This window comes from Chelonia mydas, chromosome 6 (genome assembly GCF_015237465.2).
Source record: "Chelonia mydas isolate rCheMyd1 chromosome 6, rCheMyd1.pri.v2, whole genome shotgun sequence".
Lineage (NCBI taxonomy): Eukaryota > Metazoa > Chordata > Testudines > Cheloniidae > Chelonia > Chelonia mydas.
This window is the reverse complement of record NC_051246.2, coordinates 92,642,410-92,652,405: the sequence shown is the minus strand read 5'-3', so window position 1 is coordinate 92,652,405 and position 9,996 is coordinate 92,642,410. Positions and strand designations below refer to the sequence as shown.

At 47.5% G+C, this 9,996-nt stretch overlaps 1 protein-coding gene across 2 annotated transcripts; it reads left to right on the top strand.

Moving 5' to 3' along the window:
- The first annotated feature begins 262 nt into the window (after positions 1 to 262).
- On the top strand, positions 263 to 9,281 carry ZDHHC22 (zinc finger DHHC-type palmitoyltransferase 22). 2 transcript variants are annotated; one of them, XM_037898616.2, is made up of 3 exons: positions 263 to 896; positions 2,133 to 2,708; positions 6,672 to 9,281. In XM_037898616.2, the coding sequence occupies exons 2-3, from the start codon at positions 2,147 to 2,149 to the stop codon at positions 6,935 to 6,937; spliced, it is 828 nt and encodes a 275-aa protein (XP_037754544.1). In that variant the 5' UTR covers positions 263 to 896; positions 2,133 to 2,146; the 3' UTR covers positions 6,938 to 9,281. The 2 variants fall into 2 exon arrangements, with proteins under 2 accessions (XP_037754544.1, XP_043405761.1); XM_043549826.1 differs by lacking the exon at positions 263 to 896 and adding an exon at positions 915 to 1,570.
- Positions 9,282 to 9,996: the final 715 nt, after the last annotated feature.

The following is a 9,996-nucleotide window of genomic DNA, read 5'->3' as shown; positions in this document are numbered from 1 at the left end:
AGCATGCAGCGCAGTGCACTTCACCCCCTCCCTTCACTGCTCGCTAGTTGACTAGGGTGCCAGAGATCCCGGATCTGGGTAAAAAAGAGGAGGCTGCCAGTCAAGAGACAGCGAGAACCCCTCCCAAACTTTCCAGCCTTCCCAGACCTGTTCCTCAGGGCTCTTCCAAGGAGCGGCTCGTCGGCAGCAGGCGAGACGTTTCCATCCCCCCCCCCCCCCACACACACACACCCCAGAGGCACCTGCTGGAGCAGCCAGCTTCCAGCCAGCCGGGCTGCCGCAGGCAGGACCTGCTCTGGGTGAGTGAGCTCAGATTCCTCTTCCTCCCCGTCTCCTGCTCCACGGTGCTACAGCTGGTGGAACTGATGGGATTTCAGAAAGCCCAGGCTCCAGGGCGCACAGGGACACCTTCCCACTGCCTACAGGGTGCTGGTAGGGTAGGAGGGACCCCAGATGCCGGGGCCCGGCGGCACACCATACTGCTCCCTCCAGTGCCAGGGCTCACAGGAGGGCTCCTGCCGGAGGTGCTGAAGGGACAGCTCCCTCTTTCTCCCGAGGCTCCTGCCGGAGGTGCTGAAGGGACAGCTCCCTCTTTCTCCCGAGGCTCCTGCCGGAGGTGCAGAAGGGACAGCTCCCTCTTTCTCCCGAGGCTCCTGCCGGAGGTGCTGAAGGGACAGCTCCCTATTAAGCACAGGGCGGTTCCTGCTGGGGACGCTGAAGGGACAGCTCCCCATTGAGCAGCCTGCTGCTATCGGGAGAGGGCTGCTAAGGGGGAAGCTCCCCGAGCCTCTGCAGTTCACACCGCGGCTGCTGCTAAGCCAGCGGCTGGCCTTGAAGGGACACCAGCTTCTTCCCAGCCCCATCAGACTCCAGCCGCAGCAGCTCCAAGCAGCCAGGTAACAAGAGCAACAACTAGGCATTCCTAAAAAACAGCAAGCAAGGGGATTTCAAGGTTATTCCGCGTGCCAGCCAGACAGCAAGCCAGACGAGCTCGGAGAGGGGGATGAGCTGATCTGGAGACTGCCCAGCGGTCCGGCCAGAACCAGGATGGGGCTGCCAGTGTTGGCACCAAAGAAAGTTCCCAGTGGCTACTAAATCTTTAAAGTTTAAGGGACAAATGTGCTTCTGATTTAAGTTCCAGGCTGAAGTTACCTTACAACGGTGGATAAGGTCCAGCTGGGGAGTGTAAATATCAGGCCGCGCTGGAACAGGCGGCTCCCTGCTTCATTTATTTGCCATAGGTCCTTTTCCCCTTGTACATTTTATATGTGTCTGGCACGGATGGAAAAAGAAAGAGCTAAACGTAGTCATCGCTGTGTTGGGGGAGCTGGCGTGGACCTGCCTAGACAGCTGCTGATCTGTACCTTTGGTTTTTAGGGGATTTTGTTTGCTTGTTTGGTGTAATCCTGTGTATTGACTATACAATAGCGATAGACAGACACACGCGCACAGCGCTCTGTTGCTGTTACAGAGTTCCTCGCACAACGCCGAAGGTTGCAGCTGGGGCAGCCCCTTGCAGTTCTTTTGTGCATTTCCTCATTTTGCGCATGTAGGGACAACAGTCATTGAGGTAATCGGCAGATCTGTGGCTTCAACGGATAAATTAGAGCTTTGGATTTGATCCGTATTGCAGTGGATTAGAGCAACCACCCTTTCTCTCTTCCCTCTTTCCCCCACCTTCCTTCTGACATGCAACACAAAAACTGACCCTGCCTGTAACAGGAACTCCCGTAGCAGAGAAAAGGGGAGCCGCGGAGCGAGCTTGGTGCTGACGCAGCCGGCAGACAGAGGCTCCAGGCACGGCAGCCTCTGGAATCTCCGTGGCAATGCCGCCTGCCAGCCCCTGAAGCCAGGCACTGGGGCTGTGACAGTAACAGCTCGGAGATGAGGAGCGATCGTTCCCCAAGGAGCTGGCCTCTGTCACGCGCCACTGAACTGGCGGGGATTTCATTGCAGAGGGGTGCGGGTGGCAGACGGGAGGGAGGGGCGGGGGAGAGCAGCAGAGAGGGCATTGCCAGGAGCAAACAGGGGAGCCGGCGGGAGGGGGGAGAATGGGGCACCTGGAAGGAAATGGACGCATCAAGTATCCGTCTGAGGCGGTGATGTTTGTTCTCTTCTTGCTCTCCCTGCAGGAATGTAATCCACAATGCTAGTTCTCAGGGTGCTCAATGTTGTTGCTCCAGCCTACTTCCTGTGCATCTCCTTAGTGACCTTCGTCCTCCAGCTCTTTCTCTTCATCCCCAGCATGTTCAAAGACCCTTCCACCACCCCACTTTTCTCTCCTGCTCTGCTGCATGGGGCCCTCTTCCTCTTCCTCTCAGCTAATGCCCTGGGGAACTACATCCTTGTGATACAGAACTCCCCTGAGGACCTGGGCAAGTGCCTGAACTCGGGCGGAGGAGCCGAAGTGGTGGCGGACCGGCCGGACGGAAGCAGGTCCCCTTGCTCAGCCTTGCCCAGCACCCACTTCTGTAGACTGTGTGCCAGAGTCACCCAAAGGCATGACCACCACTGTTTCTTCACAGGGAACTGCATCGGGAGCAGGAACATGCGGAACTTCATCATGTTCTGCCTCTACACCTCCTTGGCTTGTCTCGACTCCCTGGTGGCAGGGGTGGCTTACATTTCTGCAGTGCTCTCTATGTCCTTTGCAAACCCACTGGCCTTCCTCACCCTCCTGCCTCACTCCATCAGCCAGTTCTTCTCAGGTAAGCGGCCTCTCTCCCAGAGAAAGAACATGGTCTCCCTTTGCCCAAATGCGCCACTTGGGTCTTGCTCCTTCCCAGGCAACTTTGTGAGGGGCGGGGGGCGGGGAAAGGGAAGGGAGGGGTTCCTGTGCTCACGGATCTCTTCATTGAGGCTTTGTGTACATTTCCTGCAGGAGTTGAGCACTGTGATCAAAGGCCCTATCGAAACGAGGCTGGGCCCCAGCCGGGTTCCAGACACAGTCCTCTTCGTAATTTATTAGGTTCTAAAAAACCCAAACCCAGCGCCTAAAACAGGGCGCCAGTGAGCAGGGGTGGTGGGCTTGCAGAGAGTCCAGTGCAAGGAGGCAGCAGGAGAAAGAATTTCACTCATTATCCTAACGCAGAGTGGTGCCTCAGTGGGTCCCTGGGGGTGGTTCTCAAGTTCTTCAGAGGGGGGAACCATATTCTAATAGAGATTGACTGGGGGACACTTCCCCTTCCGTTTGCCATCACCTGGTCCCTCCTCCACTGCCATTAGACACACCCAGCCCCACCTCCTTTCCCATTTGACATACACCCAGCCCCACCGCCTTTCCCATTCGCCATCATCCAGCCCCACCTCCCCTTCCATTTGCCTTCACCCTGCCCCATCTCCCCATCATAAGACACACACTCAGCCCCACCTCCTTTCCCTTCCCAATAAACACACCTAGCCCCCACATCCCCTCCCCGTGGCAAGTATAGCTGCTGCTCACATGGAAATTCAGTGTTAGGAAATTATGATGTTAGCTTCTTTTAATGCTATCTAGCAGGTGGAAACAAAGAAGAGAATTAGTATCATGTGACCAACCAGCTCTCCGCAGACCTCCAGCTTGTTCTTTGCAGACCACAGTTTGAGAGCCACCGTTGATCTCTGAAAGTGCCCCATGCCAAAAGCAGATGTATTCAGAGGAATAATCTTCTGCTTCTGACCCTGCCTTTTTATGCCTTTCAAGGTGCCCTTTCCCCATCCGCATCTTTTCCTGTTCCTCATCAATTCTCCCCCTACTCCTCTAATTTCTCTTCCTGATCCTTCTCCCACACTCTGCCTCAGCACCTCTGGTTCTGTCCCTCCTCATCTCACCATGCCCCTGAGCCCCTCCAAATGCACCAAATCTAAATTTGAGACAAAACCCTAGAATGAGGGGAATTTGAAAAGTTGCTTCATAGAAAGTTTATAGACTAGTGGTATACTGAAAGTGACTATGTAAAAATTTCATTCTTTTAACCATCAGACCTGCAGCCTGTGTGTATCAGAATCAGATCTCCTCGCTTTACTGACTAAAACAGGACTTCTGCTCTGACTCCTGCAGAGCCACTCAGCTCAGGGAGAGGACCAGGATTGTATTCTGGGGTCATGAATCAACAGGACTGTTGACTATGTTTTGATTGCAGAATCTTGCTAATGATGCATGAGCCAGAAGGAACCCAGCTTGATTTTCAGATTCCAGGCTGAGAAGGCTGGCATTTAAAAACAAACAAGCAGCAATTTAGTCAGAAAAGTATCTGATTTTGGCATGGTAGTCACTAAAAGACAATAAACATGGAACCCTGCCATGAGATTTTTATGGAGTCACTTTTTCAAGTAGAATCACATTTTAATTAATGTTGGATAAAATTCTTCAGAATGAATAACATTCTCCTCTTCTAAGCTATGCCTGACACAGCAAAATGGAGTGGGGGGACAAGGTGAGGAGGCCACCAGGGAGCTGGTTATGGCTCTTTGAGTCTGTGGGCTGATCTGCATCAACCCTGGCATATGTTAGAGCAAAACCCTAGGCTGCACTAACTTATGCTGCTAGTGTATGGACCCTAAGGGAGCACGTATTAACTGAGGATCAGTGCACCAGAGCAGAGCTCCACCACACTCCAACACATCTTTTTCCTCCTCTGACATGCTCTCTATGCTGGCGGCAGGTGACCACTGGAATAGGAGATGGATCTGCAAGTTTTATGACAGCTGGACTAATTCTCAGCTGGCTAGTTGTGGCCAGAATCTATGCTCAGGAGGCCCAAAGAGCCAGCATGGATATCAGAATTTGGCCCAGTATCTATAAATTCAGCATCATAACTCAGCATTTCTGGCGTAAATAATGTGCAGCAATAAGAGTGAGATCACATCAGGTTCACAGGGAACAGAAGTAAGTTTGGGTTTAAAATGGTTTCTGGCAATGAGGGGCAAATAAGGGGTATTTTTGTAAATGTCTGTCAGATTGGATCTCCTGACAAAACTATAGACTATGTTTATTTGGATAACCTAAGAATAAGATTAACAAACCTTATGTCCATTAAGTATGGCTCAGGGAAGCTTTATACTTGCAAGAAGAGACAAAGGATTCCTCTTCTCACAACATGGTGACTTTCTGCATCATGTCCTCAAATAAATCTTGCAGGCTTCTTGCAAATAAATCTTGCAGGCTTCTTGCAAAGTCCCCAGCTCCCAACAGAGCATTATCAGGAAAAATGAACCAATCTCTACCACTCTTGCTTCCAATAAATGCTGAGAAGCCCATGCTTGTATCTGACCTTCCTATTCAATATTTCAAGTTACCCTCACTAACCAAATTAGTATGAGGATTCTTCACCTCCTTAAGGGGATCTGTTCTCCCCTGGTCATGTTGTGCATGATGTCTACTGGGATCTGACAAGAAAAGAAAGGTGATATTGAATTTAAAAAGCAACATTTAACGGTTCAAGTGTTCAGGACTGAAAAGCCAGATGCTGTAGTCTGTCTGAAAAAAATCATCCTGTGAATGTTCTCTCCTAGCCAAGTCCAAAACTTGAAGTGAAGTCAAAGTGTAATTTTGTGGCAGCCAACAGCTAGACTATTAATTACTGCATTTCAAGATGGAGAAGCTGGAATTCATAGATTTTAAGGCCAGAAGGGACTATTAGCTCATCTACTCTGAAATCCTGTATAACACAGTTCCAATAACTGGAGGAGCCATGAGCTACTTACAGCCAGCCACCCAGCCCTGTTTTGGTGACTTCTGGTAAGAGAAGATGAGGCAGGACTGGTTATAAGACTAGCCAGCACTCCTGCACCATTCCCTATGGTGACTTCTGCTGAGAGAGACTTGGATTAGAGTAACTTGAGTTGTCCCCCCTGCACCATTCCTACATTCTTCTCTTCAGGAGGGAAAGGTAACATTAGAGAGGTTCTTTTAAAAGACCTATAAGGAATTAGTTATGATACATTTGATAGTTATATAAGTACTAAAATATTGGCAGATCCTGAGTGGGTGCAAATTGGCCTATATACTATACTATATATATATATAGGGCCAGAACTATAACTGCTGTAAATTTTCACAGCTTCATTGACTTCAATGGAATTAGGACAATTTACACCAGCTGAGGATCTGCCCATATTTTTTAGTACTTATAGGTGTATAAAATTATATATAACTTTTTTAAAACAATGATTAGAAGTACCTGTCAGATTCAATGTTTCCATAAGTCTTTTAGCATGCTGTAGCCATGTACACAAGAGATGCTACTGTGCCGCAAGCTAGTGCATTGTAGATTCACACCCTGCTTTGCTGTGCAAAAACATCCCATGTAGACAAGCCCTGTGCCATTTAGGCACTTTTGAAAATGTTACTAACAATGACTAAAATACATTTTATATTTTGTGGAATTTTCCCTTTAAGCCCTGATGCTACACATTACCAATATAAACACTAGTCTAGCCTAACCTCTACAATTTTAATATTTTTCCCCAACAGTGTTAGTTGCATTGATGATCATGAATGAAATACTTCAATTAGAATGATTAGAATGATTAATTCTCTTTTTCCTTCTAGCTCTCAAGTTGTATAATTGTTATAGAATATAATTCAGTTTCCAAAACTCTTCAGGTTGAATATTTCTGGATGGCTAATATATTAATATGTGGGGTGTAAAATGCTGTTTCTTTTTTCTCTTCCGGCTCTGGAACTGCAGGAGCTCTCCTTAGCTCTGAAATGTTTGTCATTCTCATGCTGTACCTCTGGCTCGGAATTGGACTTGCCTGTGCTGGCTTCTGTTCCCACCAGATACTGTTGATCTTACGCGGGCAAACTCGCTACCAGGTGCGGAAGGGGATGGTGGTAAGAGCCCGGCCCTGGAGGAAGAACCTGCAGGATGTTTTTGGGAAGAGGTGGCTAATAGGACTTCTCATTCCTGTGCTAAATGTGGGAAGTGACTATCATAGGCATAAAGACAAGTAACTCTCCACAACACACACACACACAGATATACCCCTACTTTCTCCCATGCTCTGCTGCAACATGGCAAAATTGGGATATTCCATCTCTCAGTACTGCAGACTCTGGGGGGAAGGGATTGGCTAGCAAACCGAACAGATGTAAGGGATTGTCTTTCTGTTCTGTGCTTGTACAGTGCCTAGCACAATGGGGTCCACTTCCATGACCAGGGCTCCTAGCCGCTATGTTAATACTAATAATAAATATTAATAAGGAGATCACAAACCATGTAGATGAAGAGATACTGCCGCTTTGTAGACACATCACTGCACCTGTGTACATGGCAACAGTCTCTGTACTATTAGAAAAATAATATTCAAATCCTCCTTTAGGCTCCTTTCTCACTCTTTCATCTTCCCTCTCTCTCTCGCTCTCTCTCTCTCTGTTATCTAACCTATGCCTTCTCCCACAACTGGCAGCAGGATCCTTCTCCATCTAGCTGATAGCCCATGCTATCATGACTAGATTGTGAGCAAAGTATATGTTCCTGTGGGGGGTTTCCAAGTTGGAGCTTTATGAAGCATAAAGTGACCTGAGACAGAAAGAAGCATTTAACAATAAAACTGTAGTGCAGCCAAACACTTTAGGAACAGGCTGCTAGGAAGGCAGAGAGGGTCTAGTCTCCATAGACTAGAAATTAGGGATGGAAAGGACTTCATTAGGTCTCTTGAGCTCCAATTATTCTTGATCTCTTCCCTTCGTAGGTATATGAAGGGATAGCAGCTCACAGACTGACCACAGGGCCTGTCAGGATTGTAGCTCTAGTGGCTGCTTCTCAGAGTGTTTCTTCTTCAACTCCCCACCCCCAGCCCTTGCCTTATGACACAGTCCGTGGCACAATTGTCTATCCAGCTCCAAGGACCAGCAATCAGATCTAATAATGGACCTTGGATCAAATAAGGCAGAGATACAAGAAAAGAAAACTGTGAGCATGAACGGAAAAGATGCATTTGAGAGTTGGGCTGTGTGTGAGTGGCTGTGTGACAGAGGTAGGTTGGGGGTGGCTTGCGTGAGTGAGTGATAGAAGGTGCATGCACACAAACTGGGCTGGCAGGAGAGTGTAAGCGGCAGCACTTAAAGGTACATCCTGATGTAGCACACAGTCAAAGATGGTTCGTCCATGTTGAGTGGTGTTCAGAGTTCAGACTTCACTGGAAGACAGTGGGGTTCTCCAAAGACCGGGACACTTTGCTATAATTTTGTAGTAGTATTAAAAATTAACAAAATGATTACCTCAAACATTCCTGCCACAGCCTTAATACAGGCTCTTCAGAGGTTCTCAAACTGGGGGGGCGTGGAATGTATTCTGGGGTGTGGGGGGAATGAGAAGCTTTAGGGAAAAAATTACTGTGCGTAATCAGAGCGGGTGGCCGGAGAGTGGTGGCCATACCATACCATGCCATCCTTACTTCTGGGCTACTGCTGGCAGCAGTGCTGCCTTCATAGCTGGGCACCTGGGCAGCAGCTGCCACTCTCCACTTTGCCTTCAGAGCTGGGCAGTCAGAGAGCGGCAGCTGCTGGCCAGGCGCTGGCGGGGGATCATGTACATTACAACAGACCCAAAGAAGGGGGGTGTGATCAAGTTTGAGAACGAATGCTTTAGGACATTTCCTCTAGCCCAGGTATAGTGGGGTACATTCATCATGGTATATCTCCACTAAGGAAGTTAATGGAGTTACTATTGGGATTAATCAGCCCAGTATGTCAGTATGTCCTGCTTCAGCAAACCCCATCATATCAGTGCTGAGACACCATGCTGATAGGTGCCTTAAAAAAAGACACTACCACATTTCAAAAATTATCACAGTGCTTTATTCCCAGGGGTTTATTATAATGAGAAGAAGCCTCTGTTATGGTCATCTTTGCATCAGCAGTGTGGCCTGGATGGGAATCCACTACTTCTCTTAATAGACTGGAAGGGCTGCTGTTAAGCAATGAAAGGTGTCTTTCTTCCTTGAACACCACTCTTAATCTATCATGGGGGAGGAGCATAATACCTGCTCTCAAAGTTGTGTTTCTCCCTTAGCAGTGCACAGCAGTCATTCCTACAGGCTTTAGAATTGGCTCTCAGACAGCTCTATCATGATCCCAGGGTGTACACAAGTAACAAACACACACAGTACATTGTGATGAGCTGCGTGACCTTGAGAATGTACTGCAGAAAAAACTAGCTGTGTAGGTAGAACACACATAGACAATATTCTTTCCACATTGAATGTGTGTTCGCATGAACACACCTGTATTTACATGCATAGTATGCTGTATTTTCAATAACAGACAACAATAAAGTGTTTTGATTTTTTAAGTTATCTTCTGGATGCTGTGATCTTTAACTGGTCTTTTGTTCTATTTGTGTGTGTGGACATGTATGTGTATAACTGCATATTTAATCACCTTATATGTACAGTAGGAAGAAATTAGGAGTCAGGTCTCCTGGGTTCTTTTCCTGGCTCTGCCACTGATTCACTGTGTAACCTTGGGCAAGCCACTTCATCTCTCTACTTTAGTCTCCCCATCTGAAAATGGATCTAATAACATAGGAGGGTTGTGAGGTTTAATTTGTGTTTGTAAAGTGTTAGGAGGTCCTCAGATGAAATGTGCTAGAGAAGTGTTACTATTATTAATTTATTATTATTTTTATTATAATAATATTATTATTATCCACAGACAGCTTGTCAGAGTGAATTACTCCCTACTGGTACCCATGCAACAGAATGGTTAACCTTGACACTATCTCAACTAGGTAAATGAATTGTTTCTGACAGTCACCTCGTTATTGGACTGTGAGGAAGCACATTGCACTGTATGCCTGACTTTAAGAGTGTTCCCAGCATTATTCTTATTCCACAATCTAGCTGATCCAACTTCCTCTTCTCATCACTGATTCTATTTTTTACTTCTAAAAGGGACAGGCTTGCAAGACTTCAGCCAATAGCTTTTTGGTGTCAGCACAAATTCTGAAATTATGTTGTGAAATTCTCATCCTCTGCGTGTGCCATTTTATTGGCACTGTTGGTTTGGTC